The sequence below is a fragment of the Phaseolus vulgaris genome, chromosome 10, assembly GCF_051622355.1.
Source record: "Phaseolus vulgaris cultivar YP4 chromosome 10, ASM5162235v1, whole genome shotgun sequence".
NCBI classification, from domain to species: domain Eukaryota; kingdom Viridiplantae; phylum Streptophyta; class Magnoliopsida; order Fabales; family Fabaceae; genus Phaseolus; species Phaseolus vulgaris.
The window spans coordinates 13,948,746-13,974,965 of NC_143507.1; the positions used below are offsets into that span (position 1 = coordinate 13,948,746).

General features: G+C 30.7%; 2 protein-coding genes across 2 annotated transcripts; both read left to right on the forward strand.

Annotated features, from left to right (window-relative positions):
- The first annotated feature begins 87 nt into the window (after positions 1-87).
- Positions 88-3,817, forward strand: LOC137814669 (uncharacterized). Its single transcript, XM_068617532.2, has 7 exons — positions 88-508; positions 944-1,131; positions 1,254-1,853; positions 2,067-2,144; positions 2,733-3,027; positions 3,116-3,318; positions 3,746-3,817. Exons 1-7 carry the CDS (start codon positions 334-336, stop codon positions 3,815-3,817), a joined length of 1,611 nt encoding a protein of 536 aa, XP_068473633.1. The 5' UTR covers positions 88-333.
- A 9,977-nt stretch (positions 3,818-13,794) lies between these two features.
- LOC150024242 (uncharacterized) lies at positions 13,795-23,161 on the forward strand. The gene is made up of 8 exons (XM_090296072.1): positions 13,795-13,940; positions 21,952-22,013; positions 22,105-22,201; positions 22,284-22,405; positions 22,513-22,550; positions 22,658-22,822; positions 22,901-22,984; positions 23,156-23,161. Exons 1-8 carry the CDS (start codon positions 13,795-13,797, stop codon positions 23,159-23,161), a joined length of 720 nt encoding a protein of 239 aa, XP_090152198.1.
- Positions 23,162-26,220: the final 3,059 nt, after the last annotated feature.

Sequence of the window (26,220 nt, forward strand, 5' to 3'; positions counted from 1 at the left end):
GGGATAGGATTATGTTCATTACATTTGTGTCAAGTTTCTATCATGCTCCCTCATATTACTGCTATGGTAATCGTTGAGGACCAGTGTGATGCCAGCACTTTTTAGTCCAATGTTCAATTCCATTGTCTTTACTCTGTTCATCCTTTTTACTGATATTTGTGAAGTTGCCTTCTTGTTAATGAAAATGAAAGAAACTATATTTATTTGAACGTTTAATCGCTTGAAGCTTTTAGTTCATTTGATATTGCCAACATAATAATTATTTACATTTCTTGACGGTCTGAATTTCGCCATTGATTGTTAATGAAATAGGGCTTGTCCTCTTGTTCCAGGATGAACACAGGAGGAAGAACACAAACTTTTAGAATCAGTGGGGCTATGCCTTTTTCTCCCAATTTTGTGGTCAAATCTGTAGGAGGCAGAAATTTGGAGAAGTATCAGCTTGGTGGGGTCATATTCGGTTGCAAGAACAGCACAATGAAAGAATGCCAATCAAAACTACTCTTTGGTTAGTCTTTAACTCTTTTGCATTTGATTGCTTTTATTGTAGCATTAGTAAGATTCTGATGCCGTTAGTGTGAGTCTAAAGAGGAATGAATCAATGAAATTTTATAATAAAAAATTGACTGTGTTTTAAAATGCAACACCGAAATACTTTACTTGATCTATATTTTTCTATATGCTCTAAATTAGCATGAAGAAAAATGTTATAATACACTTTTGAAATTCATTATCTTTTATTGGTTGAGTTTTATCAATATTTACCAAAAATGTTGCAGCTTTGAATAAATTTCAACTAACATAGACCCAGTATCAATTAGGAGTGTTTTAACAGTTGCTTGCATCCTCTTAGGATGAATAGTATGATAAAATTATGAAATAACTAATTTTGAAGGTGGAGTTATGTGATCATTAACTCAGTAGTATGTGTTTGTTTTAACAGGCTTACCAGCTAACCACTTTTCCTTTGTGAAGAACATTGATCCTGGCCTGCCTATTTTTCTATTCAACTATAGTGACAGGAAGCTCCATGGAATTTTTGAGGCATCTAGCAAGGGCAAAATGTACATTGACCCTTACGCATGGATTGATGATAATTCAGAATTGGATAGAACACAATATCCTGCACAGGTATACCACTTGCTCATCTACCTGCCAAACTCTAATTCTCATGGTTCATGATAGTAGTGGTCATGTATTCATGTCATGATTCATCCAAAGGGCCTTACATTTTCTGCTATTAATGATTTAAGGTGAAAGTTCGCGTCCGGCTTCAGTGCCAGCCACTGTCTGAAGATAAATTTGCAGCAGTAATTGCAGGCAACTACTACACTCATAACCATTTCTGGTTTGAATTAGACCATAGACAAGCAAACAAACTTTCCTCATTACTAGCTTCTTTAGCATTTGCCTCTGGTTGTAATTTGAAGACGAAAACTGTGTTTCCATCTTTTCCATTTGGAAAACCTGATTCAGAGACACAACATTTTACAAGCTCATGTAAGAGAACATATTCCACTGAAGTTACTTCCTCTTTAGATGGAGACATCAGGTCATTGGATACTCAAGCAGTAGTGAAGGAGGTGAATGAGAATGACCTGAACCTTGTATATGAGAAACTAAAGGAAATTGCTCTTGGTCATTGTAGTCAAGCCTTCTCTATGTCAGACAATGTGAATGACACTCCTGATGAGAATGATGCATGCACAGTGGAAAATGATGAGAATGAGAATGACACTCCTGATGAGAATGATGTGTGCACTGTGGAAAAAGAATATCTTGGGGTGCCAGAAGATCAAGAGAAGGAAGAAGATTCAAGTACTCCAGTTGAGCATAAATACTCCATTGACAAGGTGATTAAGACTGATGAATGAAAATATGTTTAAGCCTTCAATATTACTTTTCTAATATTTGTTTTAGTTAAATTTTACACATTTATAGTATTTACATTTAACAGTACATGTTCCTTTGTCAAGGACCAAAGACAATTAATTTTCTTAATCATAACATGCATAAGTCATTATTCAATGCTATAAGCTATGCAACTAACCTTCATGCATTTGTAGTTGATACGAGAAGTTGAAGAACTCATGACTTTCAAGCAAATACAAATACAGAGCAACTGTTACCTCGAAGAAAAGCTGGTACTCCTCTATTTATCATCATTAATGTCAGTTAAATTTGATCATATCTTACAGTACTCATCTCTTTCATATTGTGTTGCTTGCATGTATAAAGATGTAAATGGTTGTAAATATTTAACTTCTTAATTTATCAAATTTATTTGAATTCATTTTAAGTAATTATCACCACATAGAACTTAAAACTTCTGCCTTTGTCTGAAATTCTAAAATATGCAGAACTGTGCTGGTTTTGCTTCTTATTAGTTCTTACTAAATATAACTCACTCTATTGATTCCGATCTTTCATTTTCGTTCAGCCACTTTTTCATAAAACTTTGGTTTCAGTTCTTAAATGGGGCACACTTTTTTGTCTCAGAATTAGTTCAGTGGATATTGTATATCCAAACCCCACTTTTTATTCCTGTGAATGTTTGGTCCGATGAAGAATCAAAACTAAGGACAGTATTAAATTGAAATATCTAGACAGCAACTTAAAACCATGAACATAATCATCATTTGGAATAATACTTGGTACCTTTAATTGTACCAATTTTCTTTGTTTTTCTGATATTTAAGTCTTTTATGCTTATTTTGTTTACATCATTCCAGAGGGGGGCAGAATTGAAAATTCAGCATCTAATGGATCGTTGTAAAATCTTAGAATCAGCATCTAATCTTATTCAGACACAAGTTGAGAAGACAGTTATTGAATCACATGATGAGCGACATGTAGACCCTAAAGAGACATTATTTGTAAAAGTGCTTTTTGATGGAGAATCATGCTTATCAAGTATTGATTTGTATTGGTCTTTTCAGCTTGTGAACAAGTCTCTCTATCCTATGAACTCAACTTCAACAAACTGTGAGCTTCATATGTTTTTGGTGGTGAAAATGATCATGCTTTGTATTATTATATTGGAATGACATCTTTCTAAGTTTTTCATTTTATCTTGTTCATGACATAAAACTTCTGTTAATTTGTTTTGTCATAGATGGATCATATAATCCAACTTTCAACAAGTGGACATTGTGTCCCTCTTTAAATCCGAATAAGGGAAGCTTAACAGTAGTTTCTCTAACTAAACAAATACGTTCTGTTGCTGATGGTGTTTATGGCATTAACAGCTTTGTAGTTATTGAAGTGCTTGATTTAGAAATTGGAAGGTGGGTCTCTGCTAGTTCAAAGCTACACAAGGTAAAATATGATAGTATGATAGTTTATAGGTGTTATACCATCATCTGTTTATGAAAAAATAAATAGCAAATGCTCTAGATGTTTCAAACATGATTCATACATAACATCTTTTAACTTTTCAACTGAATCTATATATTCTTTTAGGTGTTCAATGTATAAACAATTACTATTTCAATAATTATTTTTAGTTGATGTACTTAATTAACCTTTTTTTTTCTTAATGCATGTATTTGTCACTTTTAGAACATGTATTTTGTAATTATTATTTAGTTGATGTACTTAATTGACCTTATTTTGTCACTTAACATGTATACAATGTTGAGTTTCTTCCATAATAGTTGATTATATATAACTAAATATTATTTTTAAAAACATATGCTAACTCAAGTTATTGTTTAATTGACAAATAGTACTTTTATACTCACAGATATTTGCTATTGCTGGTGTGGGAGTCAACACTCTTCTTCTTTGTAATAGTGAAATTGAGTATCTCAAGTAAGATTTTATTGCTAAGTTTGGTTTGTTTTACTTTTTATACTATTTATTATTTCTGGAATATAAATGAAATTAATTACTTTGATATTGATTAAAAATAGTATATAATTTTATTTAATGATTTTTAAAAAAAAATACTTAATGATTCTTAATTATATTTATGGAAAATAATATTTAAATTTAAATATAATTTTTTTAAAAAAATAGTATTAAATAAAATTGAAATTTACTTGCATTTAAGCTTTTATTTTTTATATTTGAGTAATATATTAGGGGACTTGGCATGACTAATGTTGTATTTTCTAATCCATTTTTTTTCATATTTATAAATAAGATTCTCTCATGAATTAAAACAAAATGTTAGCTAGTAAGTATTTTCCTTATTGAAAACCATGTTTTCTATTTAGTTAATATTCTATGAAAATAACTAATTATTAATGATAGTTAAAACTACTTGTATAAATAGTTGAAATATACAAAAAGAATTGAAAATTTATATAACCCATATTATACCAACCTCGTGTTTATAAATTATGTGTAGGACGCACCTAGGTTCTTTGTATTTTATTTGAAAACTTATTTTAGGTTTAAGGTGTATTTAACCTGAATTGTTAGAAAATACTTCTCTCTAACAGCATTTTTGTCATACACTTCTTAACTTATATATCATATAAAACTAACTTACATAATCCAAATTAGGTTTGATGTTGATCTGGTTGATGAGAGCAAAATAAGAATGATTTCAAGTATTAGTGTATTTCATCCTTCTCTTTTCCTGACTAGTGGAGGAAGTAACAAGAGATCGGTGATATGGTTAGTAACTATGTATAAAATAAGAACATTTTAGTTTAATTAATTATTCATTTGACCAATCTGTGTCATTACACATATCAAATTAAGCATAACCTAGTATGGAAATAAGTCAATAACTCAATATATTTATTTGATACAGACAAATGGATGCCAAATTAATGTTTGTATATCTATTGTTACTAATATTATGTTATTATATATATTTGTCTAAGCTTTAGTATTTTAAATAAATATTATGGTACTAAAATTAATTAAGTTGTATATAGATTTTTAATACTCATTAATATATCAATCAATATTAATATTTGTATATTATTTGTGTTGATTCATATTATTTTTACTAATTATAAAATAAAACATGGTTATATAATTTAAATATCATTTTTAAACTTAAACCATATAAATAATATTTATTTTAAATAATATTTAATAATTTAAGAAGTGAAGATAATATTTTGAAATCAACATTATATTTTAAAACGTTGTTAACATAAATTTTGTAGTTCATATAGATTTTGTTTAATTTGATTATTTAAGTGTTATTTTGGTTTCTATTTGTTTTTCTTACTAACTTGATTAATTTAGTATATATGAAATATTATGAGAAATGTCAAATCAATTTATACTGTTAAAAAACTCATAATATTAATTTAGTATAATTTATCTAATAATCAAATATTTAAATCTTTAAAGAGTAGTTGGTGGCCTATGTATCACTTTTTACACTTAAAAATCGTTAATTATAAGTAATAGAAGAGAATAATTTTTTTAAATATAATCTTATCTATTGACACAATCAACTTTAATGTGAATTATATGATGGAATAGACTTAGAAAATATAATAAGTGAAACTATAATTAGATAAAAATAAATGAAATTTTTATAATAGAATAAATAATTTGAAACTACTTGGTGAAAAAAAAAAATAGCTAATGAAATTATATACAAATTGTTTGAATACTTAAAAAAAGTCAGCAATTACTAAAAAAAAAAAAAAATTAATGCGAGTTTATTTGTACATTACTAAGGGTTAAAACCTCCATTAAGTCATTTACATAGAATTGCAGTTTCTCCCACTAAATCATCCTTAGTAAACGTGTTCCTCACGGTTTTTTTAAATCTCATAAAAAATCTTTCAAAACTTCTGATAAATATCATAGGATTAAGAACCTCCATAAAATTTCATGAGTTTCAAAACCCCCATAAAATATCATGGGTTTTAGAACCTCCCTAAAAGACCATGGATGATATTGTTCTTCACACCAGCAAATTAATGTGCACACCATTGAATAGCCTTTTGAACCACAACAAATTATATCTTTTTTTAATTATTTATTCATTAAAATTAATTAATCTTATTTCTTTATGGAGGTTTAAAAAAGCCTATACTATTTTGTTGAGGTTCCACAATAAACCTTTGTAATTTAATGAAGGTTATAAACACTTCTATTATTTTGCTAAGGTTTTAGAATGAATCTTTGAAATTTAATGAAGGTTAAAAAAAAATCTTTATTATTTTGTTGAGATTTTAGAATAAATTTTTGAAACTTAACATAGGTTAAAAAAAATATGTTAATTAAATTATTTTTTAGATTACATTAACCTCTTTTAAATAACTTATGTTAAAACCCTTTTTTCTTTTACTCAAATATATTTAAAAATTAAATATAAATTTTATATTGATAAGAAATAAGTAGAAAGTATATTTAAAAAAAATACATTATTTAAAAATTAAATACAAATTTTATATCAACAACCCATTATAGATTTAAAAATAAATTATAAACTTGTATACTTTTATTACTTATGAAAAATCACGTATATAATAGACATCATTAAAAATAAGTCAATTATTATGACGAGCATCATTCCCTACAAGAAAAAAAGGTTTTAATAGAGGTTATTTAGTGGAGGTTAATATAACCTTAGGAATTGATTTAATTAATGGAGGTTTTTTCTAAAACCTCAACAAAATAACGGAGGTTTTTTAACCTTAGCTAAATTCCAAAGGTTTATTCTAAAACCTCAGTAAAATAATGAAGGTTTTTTTAACCTTCGTTAATTTTCAAAGGTTTATTTTAAAACCTCCACAAAATAACGAAGGTTTTTTTAACCTTTGTTAATTTACAAAGGTTTATTTTAAAACCTCCATAAAATAACAAAGATTTTTTTAACCTTCGTTAATTTTCAAAGGTTTATTTTAAAACCTTCGTTAAATTCTAAATATTTATTCTAAAATCTCATCAAAATAATAGAGTTTTTAAATTTTTTTTAAGTGTCAAAAATTTATTGTAAAACATCAATAAAATATATTTTCTCAATTCTTAATAAATAGATATAATTAAATTTTTTAGTGAGTTTAGCCTAAACTGGTATACATATTTAAATATGCTTTGAACTTAGGTCTTAGAGGTTGATTCATTAATTGAAGTTAGAAGGCACTTCATTAATTGAAATTATTATTCAATTCTTAAAGATTGTTTTTATGAATTTCAATAAGTAAAAATAAGTTGTGTGTGAAGTGACATTAACTTATCACATATATACATCATCATAATTTATTTTTTGGTTACATTTGCAGTATCAAATTTTGAAGAATCATACATTGGAAACTATTCATTATAATAATATTAATAATAATATTAATAATAATATTAATAATAATATTTATAATAATATTAATAATAATATTTATAATAATATTAATAATAATATTAATAATAATATTATTAATAATATTAATAATAATATTTATAATAATATTATTAATAATATTATTAATAATATTAATAATAATATTAATAATAATATTTATATTAATATTAATAATAATATTTATAATAATATTAATAATAATATTTATAATAATATTTATAATAATATTAATAATAATATTTATAATAATATTAATAATAATATTTATAATAATATTTATAATAATATTTATACTAATATTAATAATAATATTAATAATAATATTTATAATAATATTAATAATAATAATAGTAATAATATGAATAATATTAATAAATATTAATAATATGAATAATATTAATAATATGAATAATATTAATAATATGAATATAATATTAATTATAATAATAATATTAATAATAATGTTAATATAATATTAATATAATATTAATATAATATTAATATAATATTAATATAATATTAATATAATATTAATATAATATTAATATAATATTAATATAATATTAATATAATATTAATATAATATTAATATAATATTAATATAATATTAATATAATATTAATATAATATTAATATAATATTAATATAATATTAATATAATATTAATATAATATTAATATAATATTAATATAATATTAATATAATATTAATATAATATTAATATAATATTAATATAATATTAATATAATATTAATATAATATTAATATAATATTAATATAATATTAATATAATATTAATATAATATTAATATAATATTAATATAATATTAATATAATATTAATATAATATTAATATAATATTAATATAATATTAATATAATATTAATATAATATTAATATAATATTAATATAATATTAATATAATATTAATATAATATTAATATGTATAAATTATGTTAATAATAATAAGTAAAATAAAAATGATAATATGACCAAAAAACTTCTCTGGTCTAGTGGTTAACTCTTCCTTGGTTATTCGAAGGACTTGGGTTCAAATCTTGGTTGATGTGCTTTCTTTGCAATATTAATTGTGGGGTGCTTGGGTTTTTTTTTTACGGAGGTTGTGAAACCTATGGTATTTAATGGAGGTTATGAAAGCCTTTTCCTGGGGTTTAAAAAAACCCTGGGGAACGAGGGAAACCGCAACCCAGGGTAAACCACTTAATGGAAGTTTTAACCTTTGGTAATGTAAAAATAAACCCTCGTTAAAACCATTTTTTCTTGTACTAATTGTCGTTGATAAGTTACAAATTAATGACTATTGTAAACAAATTATTATAAATTAAGAACAAAAATATCACTTTTAATGACAGTTGTTAGATGGAACCATCATTAAAAGCGGTTAAGGGAGAGTTTTAACGATTATTTAAAACTCTTCATTATTACCTTTTTTAGGGAAGTTTTACGGTGGTTACTGCGATATGTGTATTTAATTTGAAGTTTATATCGACAATTTTTGTTCAACCGTCATCACTTTTTAGGTTTTTTTTTTTACATAGTCAGCTATATATTGCTATTTTCACATCTTATATATGTTCAAAAATTTTAGACAATGTTAGCATGTGTTGTAAGGAATTTTTGTGGTACACACCAGGGAGGGTGTGGGGGACGTTGTTCGCGGTTGGACGGTTGATGGGTCGTAGTTGGGCATTGTTCGTAGTTGGACTTCATTCGCAAAAGGGGAGGGGGTGGGCGGTTTCCTGTCACGGTTGGGCGCCATTCATAGTCACAGTAGGGTAGGAGTCGCGCGTGGTAGGCGATTTGCATCGCATGATCTGTGGCATTTTGATCTTGCGCAAATTGAATTTGTAGTGAGACAGTAAGAAGAAACAAAAAATTGTATTTCATATTTCTTTAGTTCTAAAGATTCTAATGTTTTAAACTTTTTAATCATTTTTCAATATCTTTGTTGTTGTTTTACAATTATCTTATTAGATTTTGTGGATTTGAAAGGGTTGAAATTGGAATATCTTAGTAATACTCATTTTTTAATAGTTAAACTTCTCATTTCCTGGTCACATTTATAGGTCCTAAGAAATAGTCCCTAGACGTGTCACAAACCAATGTAAATGAGAAAATTTTCAAGTGATGTCTAGTGTGAAAAAGGAAAATTTTTCAAATTAAAGGCAACATTTTTAATGACGATTCTTTTGGACTATCGTCGTTATTTCCCTCCCGACTACTTTTAACGACAATACATATTTTAATAGTCTCATTTGGCCAATTTCTAATGAGGCTTTTTTTACCATCGTTGTTATTCAATTACCGGAATGTCACCACATTTTTTTACGACGATTTTGTGTTAAATGTTGTTGTTTATGGTCATCGTTTACTAGTATTACTTTCATTTTTAGTTTTGAAATAACTCTTTAAATTTTTAAATGTCATGAAGAAATATAAATTAAGTTTATATAAGTCACAAGAACTATTTTTTTTAACTAATTAAGTTATTTAGGATTTGAATATTAATGATATGACTTTTGCTATAGAATAAAACCCCTTTAAATATTTTTTATGAAAAAGGGATTAAAAATCATGATTTCAAATTGTGAAAATGGTTAATGTTCTTGTCGATTGACTCTCTCGCAGGTTGACTCTGGTGACAAACTCTAGCTCCGTCTGTCTCTTATGGAATCTGTTTTATCTCTTGTTGCTCTTAAACGTGACTCCATTGAAACAGAGGGAACATTACCTGTTGATTACACTCTGACGATTAAGTCAGTAAGGGCTTACTAGAATTTAAGAAGTATCCAGTTTCAGTCTAAAAAACAACGTACTTTTACTTGGGGTCTCAAGCCCTTTTTATAGCTTATCTCTTGTAACAACTTTCTTTCATGAGAATCTAGTCTCAACTGAAAGCATACTCAACAGGAAATATTTTGTTTATGGGCGCCTTCTCTTTAGGTGTTGCAACATAAAGGAATTTATCTCTAAGGAGAGCATAAAATAATAACACAACAACCACCTGGCAGCAGGGCACCAACTTATGTGCCAACATCAGGGGAATATTCTGCTTACGTGGACACCCTACTCATGGTGCAATGTTATCTTTTGTCACGCATGCAACTTAACCACTATGTGCCTTGGAACACACGTACTTAAGTTAAAAGAAACATTTACTTGACCTAGGCACCACATGTACTATACGTACCCCTAAGTTCAAAATTACCCTTTACTAGTAGCCTTATACTAACGTATAGAAAGGTTATCTTAATTATGCCACAATGGGTTTACCAACCAAACTGATCCCAATCACATGGCCCACTTCGCTGGCCCAACAGCCGAGCTGACCTACCTATACCATGCACCGAGACCCGACCACCGAGCACAGAGCCCTAAGTACTCTGTCAAGTACACAAACCCTTTAGGCTCGATCTGAGTTTTCCTAAGCACACAATACAAACATACAAACCATGAAAACTTCTCCCCCTATTTGTCTTCACAAATAGACTCAAAGGAGAAACAAAAACAACACTTAAAATAGAGTTTGTGAGTCAAGAATTCCTAACTCATTTATGAGAAAGAAGAACATGTCCTTTTGCAAAGGTTTAGTGAAAAAATATGCCAGTTGTCTTTTGATTGCAATGAACTTCACCTCACAGTCTCCATTACTCACATGATCTCTTATGAAATGGTGTTGAATCTCAATATGTTTTGTCCTAAAGTGCTGAACTTGATTTTTTGTGAGATTGATGGCACTTATGTTGTCACACATTAGGGGTACTTTGCTGACTTTTAACCCAAAGTCTTCAAGTTGTTGTTTAATCCACAAAATTTGAGCACAACAACTTCTTGCAGCAATGTATTATGTTTCAATAGTGGACTTGCTTCTTGTTATGCTAAGAGATAAGGTTGGAGTCAAGTAGATGACAAATTCCACTTGTGCTTTTCCTGTCCAGTTTGCATCCTGCAAAATCTGAATCAAAGTATCCAACTAAATGTACGGGAGAATGAGAGGGATACCATAACCCAACAGTGGATGTGCCTTTTAGATACTTCAGAATTCTTTTGGCAGCTTTAAGGTGTGATTCTTTCGGATTGGATTGGAATCTAACACAGAGGCATACTGCAAACATAATATCTGATCTGATGGCTGTAAGGTAGAGCAAAGAGCCAATCAAACCCCTATATTTGGATTGATATACTGCAATTCCAGTTGCATCAACATCCATGTAACAGCTTGTGGGCATTGGTGTAGTTGTCTCTTTACACTGCTCCATTTCAAACTTTTTGAGAATTTCCTTGCAATACTTGGATTGACTTAGAAAGATTCCATCCTTTGATTGTTGAAACTGTAGTCCCAAGAAGAAGGACAACTCTCCCATCATTGAAATTTCAGAGGTTGGGCTCGACTACCTTCCTTGGGCTTAGTTTGCCCTGGATATGTGTTGTTGTGCTTCACAGATACTGCTTCCTTTATGCTGATGTGAGCGACAACTCGACGTCGTATTTCAGCAAACGTCACTGCTGGATTCCTAATTAGTGAGTCACTGAATGGCCCTGCCATGACTCCCTATCCGAAGGCGTTGACCATCAGGGGCTCGTCATAGGTCTGGAGCTTCACTGTGAACGCCCCAAACTTGTTCAAATAATTTTTTAGAGACTCACCTTGCCTCGACTTCACATTGAAGAGATCAAATGACACCGGTGGTTGGGCTTTATTCACAATGAATTGTTCCCTGAAAAACTCGGAAAACTGGTCGAAGGAGGTGATGTGGTCGTCAAAAAGGCCAATAAACCATTGCAGAGTTGTACCTGTTATGTACCCATGAAAATTTTGCAATGGATGGCATATATTCCTCTGATAAGTGCCAATGTGTAGTTTTTATGATTGATAAAATTGAACACTTTGGAACTTAATTATTGCTTAATGTAAGAAAATTACCCTAATCTGAGAATTATTGAATCTGATTATATATTTTAAACCAAGAAACAAATGAAGAAATTTAATCTCAATTTTGGTGTAAATTGCAGATGAATATGAAGCATTGAAAGAATTATTCAAGCTGACATTGAAAGAAAGAAAGTAAAAACTTAATTGGATCACAAGAAGATTTAGCTCAAGCTAAAACTGTCCAGAGTTGATTAAAGGTGCAGTACAATTCTAGCCCAGGCTAGAATTGCTAGCTCAAGCTAAAACTGTCCAGAGTTGATTAAATGTGCAGTACAATTCTAGCCCAGGCTAGAATCGCTAGCTCAAGCTAAAAATGCACCGAAAGATCTAGCTTAAGCTAAAACAGGCTAGCTTGAGCTAAAGTTGATTATATAAATTTTGAAACACAACTCAAAACCAGCGGTGGAAAAAGATTGGGTTTTTATAGAGAGAGAGATTAGTCAGAGAAAGAGAAGAAACCTCTGTTCTTAGGAGAAGAACTTGCTCAGATCAGCCCTTCTTATGTAATCCAGATCAAGAATGAAGATTGAAGGAGTTGTCATGAGTGGCTAAGTGCTTTCTAACTTGGGATTGAATGTAATTTACCTTGATCAAATGTATTCTTGGTGATGTATATATAATATTCTCTTTTCTACTTGTTCTTGGTATTTTCGTTTTATGCTTATTGCTTGATTATGTATGATCAATAAAGTCTTGATTTTGATCCTTAAATTTAACTGGAAAGTACCTTTAAGGATCTGAAATAGACGAAAATACTTGATAACTTGTAATGCTAGGAATAGATTCCAGGTTATTGATTGCATTATAATTCTGTTCCTAAAGCAGGATAATTTGTTAAATATCTGAGGAATCAGTGTTTGAGAAATTATCTTATGAATTTCATCTGTGAGGAATCAAGGTGAATGACTTTAAATTAAGCATCAGGAATAAGTAGTTTTGATTATTATATATTGTATTATTCAAAATACAAATGATTGAGATAGACGCAATTCAATCTCAAGTATCTTTCTCTATATTTGATAAGTTAGTTTTGGTTTTGGTTGAATCAAACCCTAACTCTTCGAGTTATTTGTGAAATCTTTAATTTGGTTATGAACAAAGTCTCAAAATTATTTTCTATACTTAATGAGTTTTATAACAGATTATCTTAATTAGAATTGTTCTCTGTGGGTTCGACATTCGTACTTTAAAGAGTACTATATTACAGTTGATTCGGTACAATTGCCGAGAGAAATATCAACATCCTCCCAAAATAATCATATTGGCATTGAACGCCGTAAGATGGCTTTCAGGGTCCTCTACTCCCGTTAAAATGATCTTAGGTGTTATGTAGCTCACCGGCACGAGAGCATCCATGATCGCCTGTGTGAATGGCTTGGGACGAGCTCTTGGTTGTGCACTCGGGCCTCGCTCCACTATAGAGTGTTGATCCAGTTGTTGTAAATTCTTGCGCAATTCCTCGTTGGCCTTGTGCAGTTCCTCATTGTTTGCTCGTGAAGCATCCATCTCCACCATCAACTGATCTTGTCTGAGTAGTTGCTCAGCTCAAGCTTCCGCAATGAGCTTTTCTTGTTCAACTTTAGCTTCGGCCATGCCTCCGCCACTACTTCTGCCATTAGCCTTTCGTGCTCGGCTCTGGCTTCTCGATGGATCCGCTCCTGCTCTTACTTGTACTGCTCATTGGCCTCTTGGAGAGCTTTCACGGTATTCATAAGTTTTTGTAGGGTTGGGGCATCGTTCCCTTCAGATCCCAATGGACCTTGCATCGTGTTCCTCATTACGTCAGAAAATTCAAACACAAATGTTGATGGGATTAGGTTTTATCGGGACCCATGGTGGGCGCCAAATGTTCTTGCCTGTTGACTCTAGCGAAAAGCTCTAGCTCCGTTTGTCTCTTCTGAAATCTGTTTTATCTCTTGTTGCTCTTGAATGTGGCTCCGTTGAAACAGAGGGGGCCCTACCTGTTGATTACACTTTGACGATCAAGTTAGCAAGGACTTACTAGAATTTAAGAAGTATCCAGTTTCAGTCTTAGAAATAACGTACCTTTACCTAGGGTCTCAAGTTCCTTTTATAGCTTATCTCTTGTAACAACTTTCTCTCATGAGAATCTAGTCTCAACTGAAAGCATACTCAATAGGAAAATATTTTGTTTAGGGGTGCCTTCTCTCAAGGTGATGCAACAGAAAGGAATCTTATCTCTAAGGAGAGAATAAAATAATTACATAACAACAACCTGCCAACAAGGCACCAACTTATGCGCCAACATCAGGGGAATATTCTGCTTACGTGGGCACCCTACTCATGGTGCAACGTTATCTTTTATCACGAATGCAACTTAATCGCTATGTGCCTTAGAACACACATACTTAAGTTAAAAGAAACATTTACTTGACATAGGCACCACATGTACTATACGTACCACTAGGTTAGTAGCCTTAAAATAATGTATAAAAAGGTTATCTTAATTATGCCACAACGAGTTTATCAACCAAACTGAGCCCAATCACATGGCTCACTTCGCTGGCCCAACAACTGAGCTGACCTGCCTATACCATGCACCGAGACCCTACCATCGAGCAATGTGCCCTGAGCGCTCTGTCCAGTACAATTAACTTTATATATACATGTAGATTCTTATTTTTACTATTTCTCTCCCTTTTACTATGTTTGTTTCAAACGTTGCCATAAATGTTCTCTCATAATCATGTATTCTCATAAGTGGAAATTGATTCTAATTTATTAAATATTTATTATTTTAAAAACTTATTGACTTGTTTCCCGCTCAAACATTGGGTTAGTTTTATTTTCTTAGTTTGACACTAGTTACACTTTTCTTAGTCAACATCTATTATTTTCACCAAATAGTATCACAGGGGTTAATCACAACAAGTTCACTATCTCAAGTTCCTTGAGATCAGAACTCTCTCACGGTTTTGTTTTTTAAAGATGTCTCAGAGGATTAAAGAAGAAATATATATTTAAATTATTATCGATCTTAATTCTTAAACGATGTGAGACTATTAAATGTATCGAAATATTTATAATAATTTTTTTATCAAGTGAAAGATGAAAATATGAATGATGTCTAAATGATTCTTCAAAGAATTTTAGTGATATTTTGGTTCCTAAAGTTTTTGGTTTGTTCTAACAAGTTATTCTTCCTGTTAATAACTTTTTTTAAGTCATGTCCATATCATCAATTCAAATATCACGTTGACACATTTTTATCACTCTTAGTTGACATGCGTTTTCATCTAGGTTAAAATCACCCAAAACTTAAAATGGTTGAAGTTATTATTTTCGTCCCTACGCACTCACATTTTCTTTGAATATTTTTTAAATTACATAAACTAATCACTTCATAAATATTTATTATTTAAATTTAATTTATATTTATTTTTAATAAAATACAACAAATATATATTAGTAATTTATTATATAATATAATTATTTTTATATATTTTTAAATTACATCAATCATTTTTATTACTAACTTTTTATTAAATCCACTTAATCTAAACAATTTCACTTTATAGTCTCTTTTTCCTTTCTTTCCTTTTCATTCCTTTTCTAATATAATCAAAGCATTAGTGAATGATTTGTGCATTTGTACTATCCATTTATTAATGGAAATTTGGCTTTATTGACGATTTGTGTAAGTTGAACATTTGAATTTTTATTTATTTATATTTTTTAAGGACAAATAAATTCAATTTTTTTGTCATTTTTAATTAAATAAAATAAAAGTGACTAGCCATTAAGTGAGAAAGTAAATAAGGTTTAACATAATTACTAAGAAAAGAAGTAACTTATTAACGATAAAGGTTTTAAAAAACTAAGCATCATTGCAATCTTCTTAATTACATAACACTCATATCCTTCAAGAAGGTGAATGCTATTTCACTCATTTTACTTTTCTTTATCATGTTTTAGGGCATTAGTTTTTAATATATTTCAAATTAAATTTAAAAACATTTAGTTTATGAATCTTTTATGATTTAATGAAAAAAATATTTTGTAATCAGCTAAGGTAATTAGTTTCTTAGAATTCATTGAAAATTTATAAAAAAAAATTAAGAAATCCAATAAAATTTATATATGCTGGTAATTTTCTTTAAAAAAAAGTTATCATATGATCTTAGTAGTTCTATAACCAGTTTCTTAAGCTATGCATGTTTGAATCTTATAAATATATATATAAGTAAAAAAATCCATAAAATATGATTTACTAAATTTCTGAACCAATATTAATATTCAACACCAGATTTTGTCCGGCTAATTAAAATTTACACTAACCAAAATTTGTGAAAGAAAATAAAAAAAAAATTTAAATAAAAATAAGACAAAAATAAAAAAGTAAAAAAAATTATAAAATGATAAAAACGGTCAAAAAGAAATAAAAAGAGAAGAGAAAGAAAAAAAAATCTTCTTAATTAAAAATATTTTGCTTTTTGGACCACCAAATTTCCTTTCTTCTCACCCCTATTTCTTCACTTTCCCTTTTAACCTCAACCTACCTTCAGTATTTTCCCTCTCATACCCCCATTCTTACTGAGTGCACCTCTTTACCAACCTTCACTGTTTTCCTACCCACTTTAACTTAGGGCATCCAAGCCCATATTAATTTTTCCTCTTCACCCGCATTATCACTTTTCGCACCCCTAACCTTTTGTCTCTCATCCTTTTTTCTTCACACACGCCACTCCCACACAGTATATTCTTTTTGTTTCTTTTCTCATCCTCCCACTACTCTCCTACAAAAGGCTGCGTACACACCGAAGGCACCCACATCTGACACACGGTTTTTCCCTCCTCCCACTCACCCGCGGCATAACTAAACCACTCACTCACTTTTCGCACGTAAATATCACACGTTCACCCACTTTTATTTTTATAGACTATTGCAGTGCACCTTTATAAATTCCATTAGCCTCACACATCAAATCAAATGGTAGGTTTTTCTACACCTAATACTAAAACTATGATTATCATTTTTTTCCCTTTTTCATAATTGATAGTACCTTTAAAAGAGTATAAGTGGATAGTGTAACCTTACAAACTTAAAAGATAAAACATCATATACACTTCTCTTAAATGACGTGTCGGTGTCAGATACTCATATCCGATACCGACACTCGTATGACACTTGTAAGACACGTATCCGTGAAGTGTCCAATTCAAAAAGTATTTGTTGGATTTCTGACAATTCTAGTACGGTTCTAACATAATTTTAAAAAGAAAAAATACATTAATTTTCTAAAAACTCAAACTTATTGTATAAATTTTTATTATGATTATAAAAATAAGAAACAAATCCTTTTAAACCAGTCATGAAAAACATTTTTCTGCTCTAAAAAATAATATGGAACATACTTGTGCCCATAAATTTTATTGACAATTTATATAATTCATAATTATATAATATATATATTCGTGTCCCCGTGTCCTATATTTTAGATATTACACATATCTTTGTGTCCGTGCCCGTGTCGTATCAGTGTCCGTATCAGTATCTGTGCTACATAACATAACAGTAAACATTAATAAAAGGAAAACACAACATGACAGAACAATAAAATGTCTTTGCACCTATCCTACTACAAAGTCCTTCATCCAATTAGGTTGTATGATGGGTCTTGTGCTAATGTTGGGTCAGGGTGTAACAATACTCTCCACTCTGAAAGACACTTTGTCCTCAAAGTGGAATATTGGATTCAATTGTGCCTTTGGGACTTGTTGGGTTGTGGGCATGTTTGGTGTGGTTGAATTCGTGGAAAAAGGGGTTATATAAGGTAATTGAGCTGTAGGTGTGTGAGTGGGTTAGAGTTGGGCGGCTTGAGTATTAGGTTTAGTTGGTGGGGTGACGTTGGAGGAAAATGGGGATGTATTGTTTATTTGGGTTGCATGGATGATATTGGGCTAATTATTAGGTTTAAGTGTAGGAGTGTAACCAGTCATGGGTCATAGGAGTATTATGGTTAATTAGGAGGTGGGGTGACATTTTGGGAAAGGGGGTATATTGTTTACGTGGGCTGCAAAGGTGATAATAGACTGGTTATTAGGTTTAAGGGTGGGAGGAGTCGTTGGAGTATTAAGGTTGGGTGGGGGAGACATCGTTTGAGAGTAAGGTTTTGGTGGGGGATGTGCCATTTTGGAATTAGGGTTAGGTGTGAGTGGAGTTTTCTGAAACACGACTTCGCTGGGCTCGAGGTCTTGGGAGTTGCCACACTCTAAGCGCGGATTACGTGGTGTGGTTGTATTGCATTCAAATAGTTAGGTGTTTGGTGTTGGGTTGAGTTATGTGTTTTGCAAAGAGAGGGAGTGTGTTGTTTTTGAGGATAGGAGTTCAGAGACATTGCGAGACCCTTTGAATGGAGGAAGGAGTGAGACGTGTAAGACAGAGTGAACCAGAACATCGACGATAGTTGGAGCTAGTACGCAACGACACTGATATGGCAGAGGACTTGGTATGGTCCGAAAAAACGCAGACCCAACTTTTGGTTCGAACGATGCTCCATGAAGTGTTGCCAGTAGGGTTGGAGGCACACCCAGACCTAATCGCCAGAGTTGAATTTGCGGTCATCGCGGTGGTGGTTCGCTTGGTCACACATGTGTTAGTGTGTCCATCGTAAGTTTTCCTTGAGTTCGCGAAGGATGATGGTGTGATGTGACAGTATATCGGGGATGGTTGCGTCTACATGTGGGTCCCAGCCGACCATACAAAGTGTGGAACAGGGAGGTCCCTATCGCCGAATGGTGGGTGGTATTGTGCCATAGTTATGCCAATGAAGATATTGATACCACTTACGAGGTTGGATTCTCACAAAACACCTCAGGTAAACTTTGAATCCTCGGTTAAGCACTTCCACTTGGCCATCCGTTTGTAGATGATATGGTGAACTGAATTTTAATGTATTGTCTTATGCTGTGAACAATTGTCTCCAAAAAGTACTGACGAACAAGGGGTCTCTGTCAGATACAATTTTGTGATTTCCATACATTTCGGGAAGGTGACAAATTAATCTTCGAGACTTACAGTGAGAAGGCCCTTACCGATATGAGGGTTTTGTTACTGCTGTGAATAGTTTCTTTTTTGTCAATTTATTTTGGCAAAATGTTTTTTTTTGGGAAACAAGGACAATGGTACTTTTCCTTTTTATTTAATTTAACAATATTGTGCTTAATAGTATCTATTCATCATTCATTCATTATGCATACTCATCATTCTTTTTACAATCTGATTTTTTTCAATATGTTGGCATAATTTTAAATGTGCTAAACGTTTAGTACGAGCCAGTACATAGAACAAAAAATAAAATGTATGTAAAATAATAATTTATAAATTTTATCTCATATATTGTTGTGTTCATTTTACGATTACACATTCCATATGCATGCTTTTTTAAATTTTGTTTACATTCACTTTTTATTTTAGATTCAGTTTTTTTTCCTTAGATGTTGGGTCTTTTATTTTATTTAAGCTTATTGTCAATTATACGTAGTTTTATTTCATTCATTATTTATTTGCATTATAAGAATACACACGGAGTTAAATTTTATTTGCATGATTCCAATATATACTTTTAAATATGTTGTTAACACTTTATCCAATATGTACACAATATTTTGCATTTAGTTATAATTATTACTCATGTGTTACCACAATATGACGTGTTAAACCCTATAATCCTATTTCGGTCAAGAAACGTACATTCATATTATCTATTATGTATACTAAATTGTTATTTTCCATTCTTTTGTTGCACGTTGTTCTTTTATAAGTAAATGCATTCCGAGAACAACAGGAATGTAACTCAACATATTGCACTACAGTCCCTCAATGCAAAGAACTTTATTAATACCTCTCTACATCTAATAATATATTTTTGGCAGAGTTTTACTATGTAATTGTTCTACAACTGTTTGGTTTTGTTTTTGTGTAATTGTTTGTACTTTACTTAATTTTTTTCATTTCATTGTTTATTTATGTATTTCCTTCTATTTTTTTTAATTATAGAGAGACCAATGACCAAAATAGTGTTATTCAAGATTGTTTCATTTAGTAACGAATGAAGTTATAATGGAGGCTAAAAGCATTCTTTCCTACTTTAGAAAAAAGGTAAGCAAAGGTAGCATTTTTTAATTATGTTGCTTACTTTTGATCTTGAATCTTCTTCGTTGTTCAAGTCTCATATTTTGAAGCCAAGATTTGCTTTCAAGATAACTCTAATTGTGTTAAAAAAAGGTTACAAATCTGTAAAGTTACAGACGTCGTGTGTAATCATTGTCAGCTTTGAAACCCTATGTTGTAGGTTCTTCGCTTTCACATTGCTAAAAGCGTGTTAATAAATTGTTGCCAACTTTTCGGCAATCCAAAAACAAGAAACTTACTATATTTGAAGCCACTCACATATGAAACGGTTTTTTTTATTGATAATAGAAAACTTATGAACAACAAAGATTACATATATTGCACTCGAAGTCGAGGAGGGTAAATGTAGGGTATTTTCAATGAAAAAGTTTCAAATTTTTTATCTTCCCAAAATTGTATGTCAAGTTTCCATTGTTGACCTAATTTGGTTTAACATTTTAATTATCCTGTTATGTTATTTTTTCACGTTTTTTCTTGAGAGTAATTGCTTCGATTATTTAGTAACTATTTTGTGTATTTTATGTGAAATTGGAAAATATGTTGTGACTACAAAAGAGTATTAAATTCAACGGAGACGAATACAAAGTTGACTTTGAACGTTGCCCAAAATATGCTAGAACAAAACAAAAAATACTTATGTCAACACTAACACATGGTTCTGATTCCATTAGCATTATTTTCTAGACGCTTATGCCTGTCAAACAATATTTTCTAGGTTTTAAAATTTCAACTTTGTTCAAAATGTGTTAAAATCCTTCAAAAGTGCTTTCATGAATCTCAAAGCGATCAAGTATACCATTTTGGTTAAAACATACTCTGCATACTAATCACCTGCACTGTGAAAAATATTTTAAATTTGAGACTCTGAAATTGTGGATGTTTCTTTATTTATTTTCATTGTCAAAATATTAAATATTAAATATTGTAGTATTTATATGTTGATAGATGTGAGCTAATTCCTTAGTTTTGTGTTTCTGTTTGGTGTTTGTTAGTGTCTGGTATTTGTTACTTTTTGGTATTTTGTGTTCTTTTGTGGTTGTATTCACATTTTGCTTCCCCATACAAACAATATGTCTACATTGCAAGTTCATAAACAAATACATTCTTTTAACAATGTTAGTCCTACAAAAGAGAACTGGAGAATTGTTGTTAGAGTTATACATTTGTGGTTTGTTACTAATCTTGCTAAATCCGAAATTCCGTTTTCAATAGAGTTGACTTTGTAAGACAAATAGGTAATATTATATTCATTGGCACTACTTTGTTCGGTTACATTTTTTTTTTTTTTGTACTTGACTCATCCTTACATGTTTATGTTTTGTACTTTAATCATGGTTTCCTTTGTATTCTCTTCCAGGGAGTCAGAATACATGGATCAATCAGGAGGACCTTGATCTATAAATTTCAAAGTGAGATTGTTGATGGCAGTGTGTATTCTTTCCAATCATTCATTGTTGCATCAAATGGTGGCTCTTACAGAACACACCACCCTTATAAAATCAATTTTCAGTTTGGAACAAAGATAACTTCAGTTGATGCTTAACTGGTACCAAAATGTAGTCCAAAATACATACCTCTTTCTGTCATTTATGCTTCTGGTTTTGAAATTGATTACTTACTAAGTATGTCCAAAATTTAAGTTAACATTCACATTCAACTAACTACATTTATATAATTATTTCATTCATTATTATGATTTTTGCTTTCAAGTAGATATTATAGGAGTGGTCACAGGAGTTAGAACTGAAAAAGAGTTGCAAAAGGATGGAAGGAAGACAAAACTAAATATCATCTGCTTAGAGTGTGATGGGTAATTCTTCTATTTACTTTTAAATTTTAATACTACGAATTGGTTTTAAATACTGTGTAATGAATATGTATTTTGTAAATAGGTTTCGTACTGAATGCACCCTTTTTGGAAACTACGTGGATGAGTTAAATGCATTTCTCTCATCTGGTGGAGTACAAAATGTTGTTGTAAGTATTGAATTTGCAAAAGTGAAAGTTTTTCAAAGTATACAAAGTAAATTATTGATATTTTATATTGATTTCTCAATGTAAACAATGTCATTATTTCGGCTTCATTGTTAATATTATGTTTTTATTCTTTTGTATATTTAGAAAATGTTTATGTCCAGAATTGCATTGATTATACCAAGGTAAAATATAATCTGAATACTGAAGTCGCACTTGCTCTGAAAAAAGGTTGTCTCTTCACCCACATGATATTTATAAATGTAAAACATGGTGTTATTTAATATTTTAGATAAAACTTATACCTATATTCGTATTGTATATGATGTGTTCAAGTAGTGATTCACAATCTCTAGGACTCAGCCAACTTTTTGAATCTTCTAAACACAATTTAAAGGATGACTACCTTCAGGTCACTCCTAGGAACACGTTACAAGGCCTTAAGGACAGCAAAGAGGTAATACTATGAAGAGTATTGTCATATATTTTATATAGACGTAGGGATATCTTTGTTAATAGATAACAATTGTTACAGGTAAACACCTATATAGTTTTGGGTACTATCAAGCACGTTGATGATTATGATGACTGGTGGTACATTGTCTGCGTGTGTAATAAGGTAGTCCACCCAGACTCAAAGATAATGTTTTTGTGAAAAATGTAACACACATGTAATGAAGGTTTCCCTTAGGTAGTACTTATTTTTTTAAAAATTAGCTTTGTTTGTAGTATTGTTGTTGTAAGATATGAATTCTAATGTAAAAATCTAAATTATCTTTATGTATTTCAGGTATAAGATTAAACTTCGTGTCATTGATGAACAAATTCAAACACCTTTATTCTTTTCGACAGGGAAGCAAACTCGCTGCTCAACAAGTCATGTGCTAAAATTTTTGAAAGTCATGATAAGGTCAAGTGTGGAACAAAATAATATTTATAACTACTTTAGAATAGATATTCACAAATTATTTACTTTAATTTAATTATTTATTCAGACCAACAATCTTCCAATCTTTTCAATGATGATACTTGTGTGAAAATTATAGAGGTAAATGACCTTTGACGACAAAGTAGTTTATTCTAACTTATTTAGGATGTAAAATAATTTTTTTTTGTCTAACAGGATTTGTAACAAAGTTTTCCACTTAATGTACCAATTTTGGATCACAAACTAGTGATCTTGGGAATGATAGTTTAACTATGACACCACTTGAAAGAGAATCACTACCCATGTTGCAGCTAGAAGAGGATAATCTTCCTTTGAAAATTTTCAAAAGAAATATTAAGATAAAAAAGGAAGTATTATCTGATTTTGTTTATTCTATTTAGATACTTTGTTTATTTTGTAATATCTAAGGACCAGTGAACTCTATTGCAGGAAGTCATCAGGGTTGTGTAATTTTGATTATAATTATTGATTGTTTATGTTTTTTCGTAGGTCATTTGCCAAATGCGTTCAGTAATGGGTAATAATGAAGTTGTTATTGTAGACCCAGACACGAATAGTTATTTTTTTTTGTGCAGTATAAGGATGACATTTCTACATGTGGAAAATATTTGTTTCATTTTTTTGGTCTTTTCATTATCTGACAACTTTTGTAATGTGTTGGCATAATTCATATGTTATAATACTAAATGTGATGAGAATCAAATAAAGGAGGCTTTTATTAATGGAGGAAGAGGACATCCACCCTCACATTTGAAGTTCTTCCTTCTAGTCTTCTCAAAATTAAAAGAAGACATAAAATAAAGATGAGGCCCAAGCCCAAAGCCCAAGCCCAAGCCCAAGAAGGCCAAAGCCCAAACAGCCCAAGTCCATCCCATGAGGGGCAAGGCCAAGCTTTGAAATACTCTTGTATAGTTTTAGGATGTGTGGTTATTAAATAAAGGTGTGTGAAAATGTAAAATAAAGTCACATTGTCCATGTGACTTAGGAGAGTGGTGTAGGTGTAGTTTTTGGGAGGTGTCATAGTAGAAAAAGGTCACACCTCCCATGTGACTTGTTTTTGGTGGGAATTTCAAATGAGTTTATTTGAAATTTCCCACCTATTTTTCAGCACCTTAGGCTATAAATAGAGGTGCTTCCTTTGTAAAATTCAGATTGGAATTAATCTAAGAAAACTCTTGATGTGATTCCAATAGCCACATAGAACAAGATTCTTGACATTTTTAGGAATCACCTTGAGCTGGAAAATATAGAGGCACTTTTCTTAGAGTTGGATCATGGTTCTAAGTCAAGAACTCACCAATAACAAGTACCAAATCCCAAACTCATTTGGATGAACCAAATATTGTCAAATTGAATCAAAAAAGGAATTTAAAAAGAAAAGACCGAACAGAATTAAACCAAAATCAATTGTACTGAACAGAATTAAGAAACAAAACAGAATATAGGTGCTGGAAATTGGAAGAACCGAAACTAAAAACAACTCAAAACAAAAGGCAACATAAACAATTGAAGAAGAAGAAAGTAAGGAGAAGAGAATGCTCATGAAGATGGAAGAATGGTTGGATGATCACGCCACTAGAAGTATGGATGCTCCTAGATGAGTGTGCAAGCCGCCACTTGAGGAAACCATGGTCCTTCAAGATAAGACTAGAGTAGAAGGCTCAAAAGCTCTCCAAATGCTCACTCCAATTTTGAGTATAGTTTCTTTAGATAAATTCAAATCTGAATTTTACAAGGAAGGCACCTCTATTTATAGCCTAAGGTGCTGAAAAATGAAAGCTAAAACAATTCAAAATTCCCTCCAAATCAAACTAGAACCGGCGCCTATTTGCAAAGCAAGGAAGGTGCGATCCTTTCCTTCACTTTGGCACCCCCTATTCTACTCCTACACCTATCTACTAATACACCCCCCTAAAGCTCCTAACTAAAGCCTAAAAGATGCTATAACAAAAGAGGTTTCTAAAGTTTCCCTCTAAGCACCTTCAACTAAAGAAACTACAAAAAGAGAAAATAAATGTCCTCTAGCTCCCAAAGCTTTGAACATGCTTCTTGTAATCCTTTGAGGTGGACTTTGACCTCCATGGGCGTCCTCCATTTGTACCTCCACCTCTTCTTGAGCTTGATGAGTGGCCTCTATGTTCTCTTGAGCTTGATCTCCATCAACTCTACTCAAATTTTGAGTGACCTTTGGAGAGCTTTTAGAGCCTTCTTCTCTAGTCTTATCTTGATGGATCAATGGAGTCCTCAAGTGGCGGCATCACTCTTATCTAGGAGCATTCCACACTTCTAGTGGCGAGATCATCCAACATTCTTCCATCTTCATGAGCACTCTCTTCTCCTTCCTTTCTTCTCTTTCTATTGTTTTTCTTAGCTTGTGTTCTTGAGTTTTGGTTTGGTGTTCTTGCTGTTTTTTATGAGTTTTGGTTCGGCAGTTTTATATTTCAGTCCATTCATCTTGTTCATTTGCTTTTCTTACTCTTTTGTTCGGTTCAATTTGACTAAAATTGGTTCATCCAAATGAGTTTGGGATTTGGTACTAGTTTTTGGTGAGTTCTTGTCTTAGAACAAATGATCCAACTCTAAGAAAAGTGCCTCTATAATGTCCAACTCAAGGTGATTCCTAAGAATGTCAAGAATCATTCTCCATATGGCTAGTGGAATCACATCAAAATGATTTGCCAGATAATAAAACAATATTCATTGTTATGCACTTGAATAATAATTAAATATTTACTATTATGTTTTTCAAATCACTTTTATTTTACTAATTTTATTTATAGGGAATGTAGGAAATATCTAAACTTAGGCATCAATAGGTACTATCAATGTATTGCACTAATTTGTAGCTTAGAGAATATAAATAATATTAGTAGTTGTATCTTTTCATGCCTTATTTATTCTACATT

Coding starts and splice junctions, on each gene's coding strand:
- LOC137814669 (XM_068617532.2), top strand. CDS start 334: ATGAACACAGGAGGAAGAACACAAACTTTTAGAATCAGTGGGGCTATG. Junction 3,028..3,115: donor GGTGAAAATGATCATGCTTT/GTATTATTATAT, acceptor GTTTTGTCATAG/ATGGATCATATAATCCAACT. Junction 3,319..3,745: donor CTAGTTCAAAGCTACACAAG/GTAAAATATGAT, acceptor TTATACTCACAG/ATATTTGCTATTGCTGGTGT.
- LOC150024242 (XM_090296072.1), top strand. CDS start 13,795: ATGAGCTTTTCTTGTTCAACTTTAGCTTCGGCCATGCCTCCGCCACTA. Junction 22,014..22,104: donor TGAAATTGATTACTTACTAA/GTATGTCCAAAA, acceptor GCTTTCAAGTAG/ATATTATAGGAGTGGTCACA. Junction 22,202..22,283: donor ATCTGCTTAGAGTGTGATGG/GTAATTCTTCTA, acceptor TTTTGTAAATAG/GTTTCGTACTGAATGCACCC.